Raw genomic sequence first — 17,448 nt, 5'->3', positions numbered from 1 at the left:
CACAGAAGGCTCGCGGGAGACCAGGTCACCATCAGAAAATACTTTCTGAGTCACAGGGAGGGATGGCTCACTCTGCCCACCCACTCATCCCCTGCATAAAGGGCATGACTGCTCAGAGGGCATTCATGGGAGAATCGTGGGCTCCCCGGAGGAAGCTGGAGGCGGGGACAGTCACGCTGGGGCTGCTCCCCCGCCCACAGGCTTAATAAGTCATGGAGGGGATGAACCACTCCACCCCCTCGCAGTTTCTTGCCCTGCCGCCTGGCAGCCAAAAATACCACGCCCTCCCTTCCAGCTGGGACCCAGTTTTCCCAGTAAGACACGAGCCACCTTGAACGCCAAGTCAGGAAAGGAACAGAACTCAGCCTGCCCCTCCCCTCACCTTCCCTCCGATTTGTCAATTTCCCAAAAAGCCTGTTTCTGAGGGGGACATTTCCCAGGGCGGGTGGTTGTGGCTGTTGGCACTTCCTCCTCCAGATGCCCCCTCTCCAAGAAGCCACCCACATGTCCCCCAGGGCAAAAGCAGCAGCCCCGCCCTCCAGGAGCACCTCAGCCCGCAGCTATCCACGCCACACGTCACCGCGGAACCTGTGGGTTTACAGAGCCCCTACCTCCCTTGCTCACACATATCCCGAGAACGCGAACCGTCCGCCAGCCTCCGGGCCCCCAGGGACGCGGGAAGCATCCAGTACGTGCCGGCAGAATGAATGGGTCCTCGAACAAACAGGCCCAGTCATCGTACACACGCCGTCGAGGGACAGTCCGACCTTCTCGAAAGCTGACTTATGAAGTCATCCGTTTTCTCAACAATCACCACGAGTCACCACAAACTAGGACCTCTTCCGAGAGCGCCACCCCGCTTCCCACCAGAAAGCCGGCCCCGTCAGCAGCGTTACGGAAAGTGAACAGACCTCAGGACAGAGCTGTACCAGGAGTGCGGCCTCCCGCGCGGCTGGCTGAGGACCACGCGGGGCCGCCTGCCCCCTGCCCGGGCAGTGGGACAACCACACAGGAGAGGACCTGCTGACATCAGGCAGAGCGCCCCGCCAGGCGGGCAGCACGGCCCCATTCCCCTGCCAAGGGAGGTCCCGGCCAGAGGGAAAGACACTGCACAGTTCAGAACCAGTAACTGGTTGGAAGCCAGGTCCCGCCACGCCCCCACGGAAGGCCCTGTTTACCCCGGTGCGACTTGCTGCGGCCCGGCTCCACCCGATAGGACGGTGGGGACGGGCTGCTGCGGCTGTCTCTGCGTGTCCGGGACCCAGACAGCGGGTCACAGTGCACCTCCTCTCTTCTGGTGCCCAGCAGTGCCACGCTGGGAGACGCGCAAGTGCCACACACACGGGCACAGGCCCCACCATCCTCCCTGGGCGCGTCCCAAGGTGAGAAGTCAAGCTGCGTAGGAACCTGCCCCCCAGGCTCAGAGCGGCTTTATTCCTAACCACGTCCCCCCCCCCCACCCAAGGCCATCGCCGGCCAGATGAACAGGGCAATGACCAGATGCAGCAGGACGCGCCACAGACAGCGGCTTCTGATACCCACAGCCACACGGGTCTCAGCAAGTCCTCGCGGGGTCAGAAAGCTGCCCGCTGTCCATTCCACCTTCCTGATTCTCAGGAAAAGGCAGGCCTGGAGGGGCGGGGAGGCCAGAGCCGCGCCGGTGGAAGGGCGCTGGGAGGGCTGACAGCGGCCTGATCGGACGGACCGGTCAGCGCTCCCGCAGCTGCACCGCGCCGCCAGCAGCGAGGCTGCGCGCGCCAGCGAAGGAGAACGAACTCCATTTTCCAGAAGGCTCTGGCCAGCCGGCGGGTGCACGCGGGGCGCTGTCACAGGGTGGGGACAGGCGGGGGCCGGGAACGGTTGGAGTTCTGAAGGTTCTCCCCGCTTTCGTCACCTCGGACGTCGGTCCCCCGCCCTGCCCCCTGCCCGGGCGGCCGGACACACACACGCCCCGCGCTGCCAGCCGGAAAAGCCGGGGCCGGGGCTCGACCTCGCCTCCGGCCGCAGGATGAGCAAAAATAGCAAGCTCCGGCGCGCGCGGCGGGCTGGAAACCGCGGAGAAGCCGGGGCCGGCGGCCAACACCCGCTCCCGGGCGGTCGCCGCGCCCCGACCCCGCCCCCGGCCGCGACGTTTCCAAAAACCGACACACACGGAGCGCGCGTGAGGGGCGGGGCGCGCGGGCTTCCCCGCCGGGTCCCCCGGAGGGCCCCGTCCCCCCCGCCGGGCGTGCGCGCCGAAGGGCGCCCCGAAGACGCCCGCCCACGGCGCCCGCTCCCGCTCCCGCTCCCGACGGCAGCCTGCCCGGCCCGAGCGGCCCCGGGGACGCGGACACCCGCGCCGCGCCGCCCACCCGCGCCCCCGCAGCACCCCGGGGCCGCCCCGGTAAATTTCCGCGCGGCCTGTCATGCCCCCGGGTCCGGCCGGCCCGCGACAGCGCGGGGACGCCGAGCGGCGCGGCCACTGCGGGACCCAGCCCGCTGACAGCGCCCGACCCAACCGACCCCGCGCGGGCGAGCCGACTGTCAGCACCCCCGCCCCGCAGCCCCCGGCCCCCGCGCCCGGCCCGGCCACGGCAGCGCCGCAAACGGCCGCGGGCAGCGCCGTCCGGCCGCAGGACGGCCGGAGGGGGCTTCCCGGGACCCCGGCGGCCCCGTCCGCGGGCGGGCGCGGCGCGCCGCGGGACTCGGGCCGAGGGACGCGGCGCGGCGGGGCGCGGGGGCGGCACTCACGTAGACCGGCAGCGGCCACGGGTAGACGGCGGGCTCGGCCCCCACGGGCGACTTGAGCCTCAGCTCCAGCTTCTCCCCCATGTCGGCGCGCGCGGCCGCCGCACCATGCTAGTCGGGCGGTTGGGGGAGGGGCGCGGCGCCGCCGGCGGGGGGCGGGGCGGCGGGCGGAGGAGGGCGGGAGGGCGGGAGGCTGAGGGGAGGGGGTGGGCCCGGCCTGGGCCTCGGCCGCCGCCGCCGCCGCCGCCGCCGCCGCCGCCGCGGCGCTCCCGTCCGGCCCCGGCTCCTCTTTGTGGTCACAGGCCCCGGGCCTGCAGCGCCGCCGCCATCTTGGCCGGCGTGAGGCGAGCACAATGAGCCGGGGGCCGGGCCGAACCATTCGCCGCGCGCGCGCGGGGGGGGCCGGCGCGAGGAGGCGGCGCGCGCCCGCTGCCCCGCCCGCCGCGCCGCGCGCCGCCCCCCCGCCGCCCCGCCCCGTGGGCTCGCCCGCACGCACGCACGCACGCACGCACGCACGTCCTCGGCTGCCCTCGGCCGCCGCCGCCGCCGCCGCCGGCCGGCCGCGGGGACCCGGGGAGACCCCGCGGGTCTGGGATGACAGGTTCGAGCCCCGCCCCCGGAGCGCCGCGGCGCGTCCTCCGCACGCCCCGTCCCGCCGTCGCGCCTCGTGAAACAGGACGCCCGGCGTCGGGGCGGCCCGCGCTCCCGCTCCCAGCGCGCGCCGCGCCGGCCGAGAGGGTGCCGAGGGCCGCTGTCCCGGGGGGCGTGCAGGCCTCGCTCCGGCGGCCGGGGGCTGGCGTTCCCGCGAGATCGGGGTCGAATCCTGGACGTGAGGCTGAGGACGCTGTCGCCGGCGGGCTGTGGGTGGGCCTCGTCCAATCAGGGGACGGTCTTACGGGGACAGAATCGGGTTCCCTCCAGGGTCCAGGGAGGGACCTCGGGCTGCACCAGCGGCTCTTCCTGGGGTCCCGCCTGGAGATGTCCGACCGGACGGCCACGCTCCCCTGGCCCGGGCCCTGCGGGGAAAGTGCGCCGCAGCCGTACCGTGTCTACACAGCGCCGCGTGTGCGTCCGCGTGTGCGCGGCGTCTCTGCACGCGCGTCGGCTCTCAGGTGTGCGCGCGTGGCACGGGGCGCGGTACCTGTTCTGCCCGTGGGGCTGTGGCACGGGGGCCCGTGTGCGTGTGGACACACGCGGCCCGTGGGTTCTGCTTGCGTGGGGCGGCCTCGCGCGTGGCCTGTGGTCACTGCCCGCGGGGAGCCAGCCGTCGGCCTTCGCAGTCCCTCCCCGGGGTGTCGCAGCCCCGGGAGGGCGGCGGGGCGTCCGCGCTGGCCGGGTGAGGGCCTAACGGCGGGGACCCGCTCCGGGTCGCGCGGCTGGGAGGTGGAGTCCCGCGGCAGTGCCCACGCCCCCGAGCTTGCGCCTTCCTGGCGGTGGGGACAGGACGAGGCAGGGTCCGAAAGCCAGGGTGGTGGCTTCCACTTGCGGGAGCTCGAGACCGCCGCGCCCTGACCAAGGCGTTAGGAGTCAGGGCAGTGGTTAGCTCCGGTCACCTGTGCTTCACCTGTGGAAGAGGATCAGTCGAGCACTTGTCGTGTGTCCTGTCCGTAAAAAGCTTTCTGGGGACAGGTTCCCGGCTTGCTGTGCAGAGAACGCACCAGGGGCCTGGCGGGTAAAGGAAGAAGCAGGAGAGTGAGGGGCCGGACGGTCACCTGGGGACAGGGAAGCAGGGCTCCGAAGAGGGACAGACGCCCCCATGGGTCACGCAGCCAGCCAGCCTGGTCTTTGTGAGCTGAGGACAGCTGGAGACAGGGTGAGGGTCCCCAGCCCGAGGAGCCGGAAGCCCGGAGCCGCCCCGCTCCTCCCAGACAGGAGAGCCTGTCCGCCAGCTCTGGCTGCCCGGCTCTCAGGCTGCTGGCAGTTTCCATCCCAGAGGGCACAGGGGCAGCCAAAGCTGGGGCCTCAGGACACCCGCGCCCTCCCTGTCTCCCCCTCCCTCCTCCTGCAGCCCTTCCCCCATCCCCCACCTGTCCCCTCTGCGGAGAGACCCCAAGGGACTTCTGAGACCCTGGCTCGGGCAGCCAGCCGGAGAGGGGCTACAGACAGCTGCTTCCCATCCGTCCCCTCACCTGCCTGTCCCCCACCATCTGAGGGATGTCAAGACGGGCCCTGGAGGAGGATGTCCTTGGCCCCGGGCCCTCAGCATGTGCCTCCCCTACTTGGAATACGCTTCCTGAGACACCTCCCTCTAGCTCCCTCCGTCATCAGTGTTGTTCCCTGCTCACTTCCTCCAGACCCTTCCTGGACTGCACAGACAAGGTGGGGCCCCAGAGTCTGCTTTACGCACGCCATGGACCCACAGAATTCCGGTCCTGGCTCACCCTTCCCTGCCGGGTTCGTCCCTCAACCTCGGCCGGCTTCCTCCTGAGAGCAGCTGATGCCAGCAGGCCCTGCCTCAGGAGGTTTGAGAGGGTCAAGTCAGTTTGCATAGAAAGTGCTAGAATCGTGCCTGCTACATAGAACTTATTTGCCACCTGCAACGCTGCTGGTAGTGTTAGGGTGGTTTGTGGGGTGACCTGCGGTCCGGTTTGCCCAGGACTGTCCTGGTCTTGGCTCTGGAAACCCAGGGAATCCCTCTGTTCTGGACACACAGGGATGGTTGGTCACCCTACTTAGGATTTATCTGCCATCCCCATCAGCCGGAAGGAGATCTCCCGGCACCTGCCTGCCTTGCTGCTAACGCTTCAGTCATCCACTCAACGCCTTCATTCAGCAAGTGTTGTGTAAGCATCTACGACCCAGCAGGTCCCCTTCCCGGAGCGGGGAACATAGCAGCCAGGACGGTGGGTGGAAATCCATGTCCTCGGAGAGCTGACGTTCCAGGAAGGGCAAGGGACAGTAAGCCGGTAAGATGTCATTTATAATGCAGGAAGGGTGTCCGGGACACGGGAGATGGCTCAAGTAAGCCAAGGAGAGGGAGCGGGGCAGCTTTAGATGCAGGCCGTGAAATGAAAGGGGACCACTGCTGTCACCGCAAGCTATCCTGCCCCTCGGGGACCGGGCCATGTCTGGGGACATCTGTGCTTGTCACAGCTAGGGGTGAGGCTGGCACTGAGGGGGTCGGCCAGGGATGCTGATCAGCCCCCAGAGTGCCCAGAAGACGCCCACAGAGAACAACCCCGCCCAGCGTCCGCAGCAACGAGGGGCAGAGACCCTGCTCCAACGTTATTCTGACAAGCTCCCCCAGAATCCTGCGAGGGCAGGGACTCCGTCGCAGCCACTTGTCACCCTCAGAGGTGACGCGGAGCGAGGCAGGGCTGAGACAAGTCTTGGGGATGAAATTACAAGCGCGTATCCCCATCCACCAGGCACTCAGAGCTGGGGGCGGGGGCTGTGCCCTGCACACTCTGGCCTCTCTCACCCACCTTGTGCAGCTGGCTCTTTCCAGAGCCCACCCAGGGTGTCCAAGGAGTGGGGTTACTTGTGCACGAGCTCCTGCTATCGAGGGAGGCGTGGCGGGGCGTGTGAACTCCCCGGCGCTGGAGCCCACCGCAGTCCTCGACGTGCAGACGCTGGCTGTTTGAGTCTCCAAACGGGCAGGTCCAAGCAGAGTCGAGTCCTGTCGCATACTCTCCCGTGGTTCTAAATCCTTGTGGAGCCTTCAGAGGGCGCCCGGCACTTTCGTCTTCGGCTCTGGAGTGAACCACCTGCAGACAAGCCACCACCACCACCACCACCACCACCACCACCACCACCACCACCACCACCCCCCGCTCGGGGACCAGCAGCAACTCTTCACTGTGCTGAGATGCTTGAGATACCAACATCATAAACACCAGAGGAGGCTGAGGCCTGCCTAAATCAAGGAACGACACTATTATCTTTGTAAAAGTGCTTAATTTTAGTAGTTAAGGTTTACCAAAAAAGTAGGGTTGCCTGGGTGGCTCGGTGGATTAAGCCTCTGCCTCTGGCTCAGGTCATGGTCTCAGGGTCCTGGGATCGAGCCCCGCATCGGGCTCTCTGCTCCGCGGGGCGCCTGCTTCCTTCTCTCTGTGCCTGCCTCTCTGCCTGCTTGTGATCTCTGTCAAATAAATAAATAAATCTTTAAACAAAAAGATTTACCAATAAGGTTGCAAAGGCAGTACAGAATGTTCCTATGCACCTCACCCCTGACCCAGTCCCCGCCACCATTTTTCACGTGTTCCGTTAGTGTGGCCTCTTGGCTACAGCTAAGGAGCCAACCTCAACACATTATCACGAACTGACGTCCAGGCTTCATTTGCATTTCTTTCATTCTTCCCTAACGTTTTTTCTGTCCCGGTGTTCTCTGGACTGTGATGGGTTTGGTACCTTGAAGATTTTGAGAAGGACTCATCAGGCAGTTTGTCTGTTAATTTGTTTTTCTGATGTTTTTCTTATGATTGCTACGGGGTTATGGGGCTTGGGGGAGGAAGACCCAGAGATGAACGGCGTTGTCATCAGATGACGGGGAGGACACGTCACGCCGGCAGGATGTAGGACCGAGCTGGTAACTGATCACCTGACGATACTACTCTCCTTTAAATCATGGTGCACATTTCCCTCCCCCAAGTAACCAAAAGTAAAGAGACTGACAACATCTCATGTTGGTGAGGACGGGGGTCCCTAGAACTCGCGTGGGCTGAGGCTGGTAGCGGGGACTGTGTGTGTGGGTCTCACAGACTCAGCGGTCAGGGAAGGGCAGTGAAGCGACACCAGAGAAATTTAATCAAGTTTCCTTCCTACCTTCTTTTTTTTTTTTTAATTTTTTTTTTTAATTTACTTGACAGACAGAGATCACAAGGAGGCAGAGAGGTAGGCAGAGAGAGAGGAGGAAGCAGGCTCCCCGCTGAGCAGAGAGCCCGATGCGGGGCTCGATCCCAGGATCCTGAGATCATGACCTGAGCCGAAGGCAGAGGCTCAACCCACTGAGCCACCCAGGTGCCCCCTTTCCTACCTTCTTTCCTTCCTTCCTCCCTTTTCTTTTTTGAGAGCAGTTTCTTCTTTATTTGGAAGCTTTTTGTTTCTTTTCTGTTTCACTGAGCTTTTCCCTTTAATTCCTATGTAGCTAGCGAGCGATGTCATTTCCAGGGATCGGGATGGTGACTCAGCGACTCCGTGCGCTGCCCCCTGCTCGGCATAAGCCCTAACACTGCTTCGCCCTCCCCGCGCACGAAAGGCTCTTCCTTCCTAACTCCAGTCGTATGACGTGCAAAGCCCGGAGAATGAACAGATGGTGTTGGAAGCGGGATACGGTTGTCGCTGAGGGTTGAGGCCTCGTCTGAGAAGGGCCTGGATGTGTTTTACGTTGTGCTCTGGAGGGGGGTTACTTGGAGACGGAGGTGAAGCGCTGGCGGCGGAGACCCGACTGGGCCGGTCCCTGGAGATGAGAGCACGTGTGTCCTTTTTGCGTGTGGCGCTCTCTCACGTGAGAAGAAGAAAGGGGGAGGGCGCCTGGGTGGCTCAGCGGGTTAAAGCCTCTGCCTTCGGCTCAGGTCATGATCCCAGGGTCCTGGGATCGAGCCCCGCATCAGGCTCTCTGCTCAGCAGGGAGCCTGCTTCCCTCTCTCTCTCTGCCTGCTTCTCTGCCTACTTGTGATTTCTCTCTGTCAAATAAATAAATAAAATCTTTTAAAAAGGAAGAAGAAGAAAAGAAAGGGGGAAAATATAAATAAATAATTTTTAAAAAGAAGAAAGAATAGAATAAGAAAAGAGAATAAATTTATTTTTTTAAAGATTTTATTTATTTATTTACTTGAGAGAGAGACGGTGAGAGAGAGCATGAGCGAGGAGAAGGGCAGAGGGAGAAGCAGACTCCCCGTGGAGCTGGGAGCCCGATGCGGGACTCGATCCCGGGACTCCAGGATCATGACCTGAACCGAAGGCAGCCGTCCAACCAACTGAGCCACCCAGGAGTCCCAAGAAAAGAGAATAAATTTAAGAAATAGAATGAAACCAGGTCTGGGCTGGTGGGAATATAAAATGGGGCCGCTGCTGTGGGTAACTGTTTTAGAAGACCTCAAAAAATTAAACATACAGGTGCTGCGTGACCCAGCAATTTCATTCCTAGGTCTACACTCAAAAACTGGAGAACTGATATTTGCACACCTGTGTCCACAGCATTACTAAAGATACCCAAAAGGTAGAAACAACTCAAGTATCCATTGGTGGTTGAAGAGACAAGCAAAATGTGGTCCTCCCATAGGATAGGACATTGCTCAGCCTCAGAAAGGAAAGAAATCCTGAAACCTGCTGCAGCATGGATAGACTTTGAAGACCTTGGGCTTGGAAATAAGCCAGAAGGACCCGTCCCGCAGGACCCCACTCCCAGGAGGGCCCCAGAGGAGTCCCCTCCGCACAGACAGACAGGAGAGGGTGGGAGCCGGGGCTGGGGCAGGGGTGGGGAGTCCGTGCTTAATGGGGACAGAGTCTCCGTGTGGGGAGATGGAAAGTTCTGGAGACGGGGGGTGGGGGTGTTCACACAGCAGTGTGAGTGTGCTCCATGCCCTGAGGGGTGCACTTGGAAATGGCTAACACAGGCACCAAACTTACAGCGGTGAGCCTTTCATAATGTATATAATTTTTCAAATCACAGGCGCCCCTGAAATTAACATTATGTTGTGTTAACTATGCTGCAAGAAAAAAATAACAATCGCAATCGTTTACAATTTTTGCGTGCGCTTTAATCACCATTTTTTTTTTAATGGTAGCAACTATATAATCATAACGACCGGCTTTGCAGACAAGGGTAGGCTCCTGCCCCAGAACCATGGAACCCTCGGAGAGTCCTCTTCCTGCATTCTTGCTGTGTCGTTTGCTTTGTCCTGGGGTCAGTGAGATCATTCTTGGCAAGACTGGAGAGACAGTTGCACCTGTGTTGCAGGGGAGGATTGCAAATCCGTATGCCAAGTTGAAGGACCTTCCAAACTGTGGAAAGACATCCTCGTGGAGAAAGATGTGCGTGACACGTTGTATTAAAAGGAGCAAGGTGCGATTAGCAAGCTCACGTTTGTACTGGAATACAATGTCCGCACATAAGCGTGCTTGCATACAAGTGGGCTCTTTCTGGCTCACAAGAAACACGTTGCAGTGGTTGTAGCTGGGAGGGACGAGCAGTAGATTGTTGGAGTCTCTCCTACAGTGGGAGATCCCCTCGTGCATACACATCCACACTCCCTGCCCCGTGCGTTTGCAGGGTCTCCTGGTAGAGCTGTCGAAACACATCCCTCTGCTCCCTTCCCAAGAGGCTTAACAGTAAGTATCATTTACCCACTGCTGTGTAAACAGCCACTTCCAGAACTCTGTGGCTTCAAAGATCATGGAGTTCACACCTTGCTCTGTAGTCAGCGATTGGGACTGAACTCAGCCGGACAGTTCTTCTGCTGGTCCTGCCTGCGGTTTTTCACATACGAGTATCATTCAGTGGGTCGGCCAGAGGCTGGTTGGTCTAAAGGGCTTCAGCTGGGGGCGGGGGCTCGCCTCTACTCTCTGGTGTTGTCCTCCAGGAGACCAGCCTCATGGTGTTCTAATGTCAGTAAGAGCATAAGAACGGAAGCTTCCAGGGCTGCCTGGCTGGCTCAGTTGATTGGGCATCCGGCTCTTGGTTTTGGCTCAGGTTATGACCTCAGGGTCGTGAGATCGAGCCCTGCATCGGGCTCTGTGCTCAGTGAGGAGTCTACTTCAGACTCTCTCTCTGCCTCTGCCCTGCCCCCCCGAGTAAAATAATAAATAAATCTCATAAAAGAAAACAAGAATGGAAGTTTCCAGACCTCTTGAAGGTCTTTTGGGAGGCTTTAAGGACCCACACTTTCTCTTAGGAAGGGTGGGCAATGGGCGCCTGGGTGGCTCCGTCGTTTAAGAATCTGCCTTCGGCTCAGGTTATGATCCCGAGGTCCTGGGGTCGAACCCCGCCTTGGGCTCCCTGCTTGGCAAGAAGCCTACTTCTGCCTCTGCCTCTGCCCCACACCCCATTCATGGTCTGTCTCTCTCAAATAAATAAGTAAAATCTTTAAAAAAAAAAAAAAAGGAAGGTTGGTTCAGGACGGGGTCTAATGCAGCCTTACCGCTTATTTTTGTAAATAAAGTTTTACTGAAACCCAACCACATGCATCCATTAACATGTCATCCACGACTGCTTCGCCCCCACCACGCTGCACAGTTGCGCTGTGATCGCAGAGCCAACACATTTACTCCCTGGTCCTTTACAGAAAGCATCCCAGCCCCTGATACGAGACGACAGAACACAGGCCTCTTGGAATCAGCTGCCTTGCCGTGCCTACCATGCTTGCAGGGGCTGGGGCAAGGCACGTGACACGAACCTCCCCGACATTCTCCTGCTGGATTGGGCCCCTCCCTGGGGTTTTCTGACCCCCTGATTAAGCTTACAGGAGCTCAAAGTGCAACACGCAGTGGATTGCCTCTCTGTCCTTCACCCCACACAGAATCCCAGACCCTCGTCTCCACAACACGAGTATTTTCTCCCAGTGGAAATGGAGCCCGTGACCATTTCAACTACACTGATGGCTTCTATGCCACCCCTGCAGGGCCCACAAATAGGAATATTTTGTCATGGGGAAGTCCAACAAGCACAGAAGAACATCTGATCGCCAGATGCTCTGGGAAATCTCAGTGGATTCACCAGATCTCCCCCAGCAGGAAGTGGTGGTGCCTCCAGCTCTTGGGGCCCACTTTAAAGTCTCGGGAGTGACCGCAGTGACAGCAGAGAGCCGAGAAACCACCGCTCCTTCTGCACCAGGCTGCAGGCCACCATCTCCTCTGAAGCCCAGGCTTTCCCGAGTTCCCTGCAATGATACTTTTGGGCAACTCAACCAATCAATTCCAATTATTGAGCGCCGAATGTATGCCTGGGCTAAGCCAAGCACTTGGTCCACACAATCTCACTTGGTCCTGCATGGACGCCAGGAGGGATGTTCTTTCTGTACCGTTTCCTGTGGCTGCTGTGCCCAAGTACGACAGATGAAAACAACCCAAATTTACTCTCGTCCGGGCATCGTCGCTCCGGAGCAGCCTGACTCCTACACTGGGCTTCGTTCACTCCCTTCCAGAGCCTCTAGGGGAGGATTCATTTCCTCGCCTTTTGCAGCTTCAAGAAGCTGCCTGCCTTCCTAGGTCGTGGTCCTTCTTCCGTCCTCAGCGCCAGCGGCATCTCAAGCTGCCGCCTCCCCGACCATCCTCCACTGCTAAGGAGCCTCGGGTCCCCCCAGACAACCGAGGATAAACTCCTCATTTTAAGGTCAGCTCATTCAAACTTCAATTCCATCTACAACCTTAATTCCCTTTTGCCACGTGACCCAACATAGCCGTTAAGTTTCCAGTGATTAGGAGGTGGACGTCTCTGAGGGGCTTCTACCTACCTACCATACTCTACCAACATCCCATTTTGCAGGTGAAAAAAAGCACCCAGGCGTAGATGGGCTCAGCGATGATCTGAGTCGCAGGCAGCCAGTGTGTGGTTAAGCTGAGTTGATCTAACTCCCGACCCCAGCCTGTTAGCCAGTGCTGTCCGAGGGGAGCCGCAGGCAGAGGGAGAAGCAGGCTCCCCGCTGAGCAGGGAGCCCGATGAGGGGCTCGATCCCAGAACCCCGGGATCATGACCTGCGCTGGAGGCAGACATTTAACTGATTGAGCCACGCAGGCGCCCCTGATATAGGCTTTAGAAAAGCAAGAACCCAGTCTCTCACTGAATGAAATAGGTAGATCTGTTGGAGGGCACTCCACGCTGCCCCCCACACCACAATAAAGTCCCTGGAGTGTGAGGTTACATCCCTTTCATCTCCTTTGACCAGGCGCTGGATCTTACGCCCCCACCCCCGCACCCCTGCCCTTCCGAACACACAGGGCAGGGTCAGGACGGCCGCCTTTCTCCAGGCAGCTCAGAGCTCTCCGTGGTACTGAAACCGCCCCCCATACCCGCCCCCACTCCCACCCCCACCACCCCTTGTCTTTCACCGCCAGGGGTCTGGGTCTCTGGTGTCCTAACTCTGTTTTGCAGTCTACACCCCAGGACTCCTTTTTCCCCCGCGCCAGGTCCTCATGGGCCTCAAGTTGGTGGGGAGTTCTAGGGCAGCCCAAGAGCTTAGAGCTTTCCTGGAATCTCTAAATTTCACATTTGGAGAGACCCAATGGGCGTGCGGTAAGCAGATCTTTGATTGAAGAAAGCCCTCCCTTTAGGGACATCTCTCTTAGGAATTATGCAAAGTCGCTCCTGGACAACCTCAAGTGTCCAATTTGGTCTTCAAATTATACCAGTTGTTCTGAGCATGCTGATTAAACACAAAGGACGAACAAACAAAAAAGAAACTCTTCTGGTTTTGTTTTGTTTTGACCACGTGGCAGCCTCCAGAAGCCTCTGGTCTGGCTCTTGGAGTCTGTTGTTGTTGTTAATTGTGGAAAAATACGTGTAACATCAAATTTACCATTTTTAAGTGTATGTTTTCGTGGCATTAAGTACATTCACAATGTTGTGTAACCATCACCACCCTCTATCCCCAAAACTTTCCATCTTCCCAAGTTGAAATTCTGTCCCCATTGAACACTTAGCTCCCCTTCCACTCCCCCCCAGCCCCCCAGCCCTCCAGTTCCCACCATCTACTTCCTATCTCCAGGATGTTCCAGATTCTTTGCCATTTTTATGTTCCAGGATCCCACCCAGGGGACTGCATGGTATTTAGCGGTCATTTCTCCTCGAGCTCCTCTTGGCTGGGACAGTTTCTCAGATTTCTCATTCTTCATGACCTTGACAGCTTTGAAAAGTGCTGATCAGACGTGTTATAGGATGTTTCTCAACTGGGGCTTGTCTGGTGTTCTTCTTATGGCTAGACTGGAGTTATGGGTTTTTTTTTCCCAGAGGTGAGGGGTCATCCCATATCAAGGGCCCATGCTACCAATAGGACATCACTACTGATCTTCCTCACCTGGTTGAGGTGCGCATGTCAGGTGTCTCCAGTATAAACCACTCCCTACTACACCCTTTCCATCCTGTCTCCATCCAAGCAATGGTTATGTATAGCTCACATTTTTTAAAAAAGATTTTTATTTATTCAACAGAGAGAGACACAGCAAGAGAGGGAACACAAGCAGGGGGAGTGGGAGAGGGAGAAGCAGGCTTCCCGCCGAGCAGAGAGCCTGACACGGAGCTCAATCCCAGAACCCCGGGACCATGACCTGAGCTGAAGGCAGACGCTTAACGACTGAGCCCCCCAGACGCCCCTATATAGTTCACATTTATAAGTTGGAAGTTATGCTCCCCCTCCTTGAGGGTTGAGTATTTATGGGAAGGATTTTTTAATTTTTCTGCCTGGGAGGTCTATCTATTTACATCAATATGGAGTCATAGATATTTATTTTATATTCGGGGTTTAATCCAATATTGCTTTATTTCACTGCAAAACACTGTTTCAGCTTTGGGCACTGGGAGTCCTTTCCGCTGGCTTCTGAGTCCTGCTGATTTAACTCCATCTTTGCAGTGGGTTATTTTTAAACTTTTTTTAAAAGATTTTATTTATTTATTTGATAGAGATCTCAAGTAGGGGGAGAGGCAGGCAGAGAGAGAGAGATAGAGAGAGGAGAAAGCAGGCTCCCTGCTGAGCAGAGCGCCCAATTTGGGGCTCGATCCCAGGACTCTGGGACCCTGACCTGAGCAAAAGGCAGACACCTAACGACTGAGCCACCCAGGCACCCGGAATAAACAAAATCTTATTAAAAAAAAAAAAAGAGTATGGGAAAACACTGTTGTCTAAAATCATAGACTGTCAGAATCTTTGCTTTTTTCAGTCTCATTTGTGGGAATGCCTACGGCTCTCGTCTGCTGGGTCTGAACCCTCTAGGGTCACCCTGACCCAGAGAAGTAGTCTGGATTTCCCATCCAGGTGTGGGCCCTCTAGGCTGCCTAGACACATTTCACATGACAGTTTCCAAGGAAACAAGACCCTGCATCTGCGTCTTAGCCCACGCTCAACGCCGACCCCTTGGCGCATTAGCTCCGTCTAGCTTTGCGCCCATCCAACTCCGCTTCGTGTAAATACTGGATAAACTGTACTCTTCCCTCAAATCCTTCCACGTTCCCTTTCCCCCCTTCTTTGGTGAGACGCTCCGTACAGCCTCTATTACGCGGTCTCCTGCCGTGGCAAGTTAACAAACCTCACTTTCTGGGACCACCGTGGTGTCCCTGGATGTCATTACCAGGCGGGCTGCAGGCAGTGAAGGGGATGGTGGTGCGGCGAGGGTTATTTCTGAAGCAGCGAGGGAAGCTGGGATTAGCGGCTGCTAATGCGGGATGAGCCGTCCAGGGGCCCCGCGGTGGCCGCACGAGCGTGACGAGGTCACCGTTCACACTTCCGGCGGACGCGGTGATAATCAGACAGAAAAGAGACATATTTCTTTTTTTTTTTTTTTTAAAAGATTTTATTTATTTATTTGACAGAGAGAGATCACAAGCAGGCAGAGAGGCAGAGAGAGAGAGAGAGAGGAGGAAGCAGGCTCCCCACTGAGCAGAGAGCCCGACGCGGGACTCGATCCCAGGACCCTGAGATCATGACCTGAGCCGAAGGCAGCGGCTTAACCCACTGAGCCACCCAGGTGCCCCGAAAAGAGACATATTTCAACTGTCCTGCTCGTGGGAGGGAAGCCGGGAGGGATCTTGAGGGGCCGTGGGGCTGCTCTGTGCGCGGGAGCAACAGGGCCGGGACCCACCTCCCCGATTCAGCCCCCACGCGGGGACCAAAGTCCGCGGGAAGCTCTTCCCCTCCGTCACGCCCCCTCCTCCCCGGGCACCGTCTGCGGCGAGGGGCTCAGGAACTCGGATCGCCAGATCCAACAACTACACCTACTGGGCTCCCGGTTAGACTTGAACTCAGGTAACGAGCGAGTAAATGTCGGGACGTCTGTCCCCAATATTTAATGGGACATGCTTATAACTGGACAGAATTCACCCTTCACCGGAAATTCCAATTTAACCCGCAGTCCTGTGTCTTAAGTGGGACCCGCCCCCCCAAACCCAAACCCCCGCCAGACACACAGCAGCCTTTCGGGGAAACGGCCCCCGCGCCTTCCAGCAGCCTGAGCAGCCATCTTTATCGTCATGTGATGCTGTCATGTGACCGTCCTCCACCGGGATTGGCTCCGTAGCCAAAGCCCGCCCTCCGCGGTTGGGGAGCAGCCTATCAGGTGGGTGGGAGTTCTGGCCAATAGGACCTTCGGACGGTGACTCAATGGCCCAATCAGAGCTTCCGTCCGTGGGATTATGTCGGCCTGGGGACGCCTGGATGGGAATGTGAGTTCAAATCCTGCCTCCGGCCCATAGCCGCTGTCTGTGTTAGGAAGGACCATCAGCCTCTGATTTTTAAAAAAAGATTTCTTTCTTTCTTTATCTACTCATTTACTTATTTGAGAGGGGGGAGGGGGAGCAGGAGCGGCAGGCAGAGGGGGAGGGGGAAGCAGGCTCCCCACTGAGCTGGGAGCCCCACGCGGGGCGCGATCGCAGGACCCTGAGACCATGACCCCAGCCGAAGGCAGAGGCTTCCCGGGCTGAGCCCCCGGGCGCCCCGCCTCTGATACGTGTGTGGACCCCGGGTGGGCATGGACGGACCCCGGGTGGGCATGGACGGACCCCAGTGGGCATGGACGGGCCGCGGGTGGGCATGGACGGACCCCGGGTGGGCATGGACGGACCCCAGTGGGCATGGACGGGCCGCGGGTGGGCATGGACGGGCCGCGGGTGGGCATGGACGGACCCCGGTGGGCATGGACGGGCCCCGGGTGGGCATGGACGGACCCCGGGTGGGCATGGACGGACCCCAGTGGGCATGGACGGGCCGCGGGTGGGCATGGACGGACCCCGGTGGGCATGGACGGGCCGCGGGTGGGATGCCGCGGACAAAGCTTGACTAAACTCCGTCAGGCGCCAGCATCGTGATCTCGGACGTCGGCGTAACTGTCGTCGCTGCCTCCCTCCTCCCGTGGGGTTAGACCAACGGGGACTGCCGTGACCCCACTTCACAGCTGGGGAAAGCAAGGGCTGGGATCGCGCTGTTGGGCTGAGCGCCCGGCAGAGCGCTGGCAGGGGCCAGGCCCCTCCAAGGGTCCCCTGCCTCCTCCCTGGAAACCCGACCCCCGCCTGTGCTGCCTCCTCGCCTCTCCATCCTCCCAGCAAACCTGGTGTCTGCGGTTTCCAGGACCACAGGTGATGCAAGATGATGGCTTCATTGCTGGGACCTCCTCCCCAGCTCCCCGGGGACTGAAGCAGCCTGACTGGTGCCTCTGGGGGGAGTGGAGGTACCAAACTGTTCACCTAGGAGCGGGGCCTAGCCCCAGGGACTCCACCAGGCACAGGCAGAAGGGAAAGGTGTTTTCTCACTCCAAACCAGAGGACGCATGTGCTGTCAGGAACCAGGATGCTGGGTCACTCGGGCAGGCCACTCCCGGCTCTAGTATCCAGGTTCTGGGCACTGACGGTAGCAATCACATAGGTGCTCTGTGAACGAACATTGTGGACAAAACCAAGTGTTGGTGGGACTAGATAATGCTGGGGTCCTGGAAGTCCCAGCCACTGTTGGGCACCATCTGGTGAAACTAAGCATAAGCTTAACCCGTAGCCCAGAGACCACTCCTGGATGTGTGGCCAGGAGAAGCGAAAGCACATACCCACTAAAAACACACACAAGCATGTGCATAACTCAGATAAAT

General features: G+C 59.0%; 2 protein-coding genes across 10 annotated transcripts in view; one reads left to right on the top strand and one right to left on the bottom strand.

Moving 5' to 3' along the window:
• Positions 1-2,910, bottom strand: part of DOT1L (DOT1 like histone lysine methyltransferase) — a 60,354-nt gene extending 57,444 nt beyond the window's left edge. For 3 of the 5 annotated variants that reach the window (XM_032358164.1, XM_032358170.1, XM_032358156.1), the window contains exon 1: positions 912-1,528. In XM_032358164.1, coding sequence (XP_032214055.1) covers positions 912-1,361 — 450 coding nt within the window. In that variant the 5' untranslated portion in view covers positions 1,362-1,528. Of the gene's footprint in view, positions 1-911; positions 1,531-2,730 lie in introns of those variants that run through there. The other 2 variants (XM_032358149.1, XM_032358140.1) reach the window with 2 other exon arrangements.
• On the top strand, positions 1,290-15,227 carry LOC116599095 (WAS/WASL-interacting protein family member 1-like). Of its 5 annotated transcripts, XM_032358782.1 has the most exons (3): positions 3,876-5,046; positions 5,381-5,633; positions 5,821-6,445. In XM_032358782.1, the coding sequence occupies exons 1-3, from the start codon at positions 4,484-4,486 to the stop codon at positions 5,959-5,961; spliced, it is 957 nt and encodes a 318-aa protein (XP_032214673.1). In that variant the 5' UTR covers positions 3,876-4,483; the 3' UTR covers positions 5,962-6,445. The 5 variants fall into 5 exon arrangements, 1 of the variants encoding a protein (XP_032214673.1); XR_004289249.1 differs by lacking the exons at positions 3,876-5,046; positions 5,821-6,445 and adding an exon at positions 1,290-1,382 and having other exon boundaries at positions 5,427-5,621; XR_004289242.1 differs by lacking the exons at positions 3,876-5,046; positions 5,821-6,445 and adding an exon at positions 3,241-3,328 and having other exon boundaries at positions 5,381-5,621.
• The last annotated feature ends 2,221 nt before the right edge of the window (positions 15,228-17,448 follow it).

The sequence above is a fragment of the Mustela erminea genome, chromosome 1 (assembly GCF_009829155.1).
Source record: "Mustela erminea isolate mMusErm1 chromosome 1, mMusErm1.Pri, whole genome shotgun sequence".
In the NCBI taxonomy this organism is placed as follows: domain Eukaryota; kingdom Metazoa; phylum Chordata; class Mammalia; order Carnivora; family Mustelidae; genus Mustela; species Mustela erminea.
Note: the sequence above shows the minus strand (reverse complement) of the source record. Positions and strands in the feature narration are given on the sequence as shown.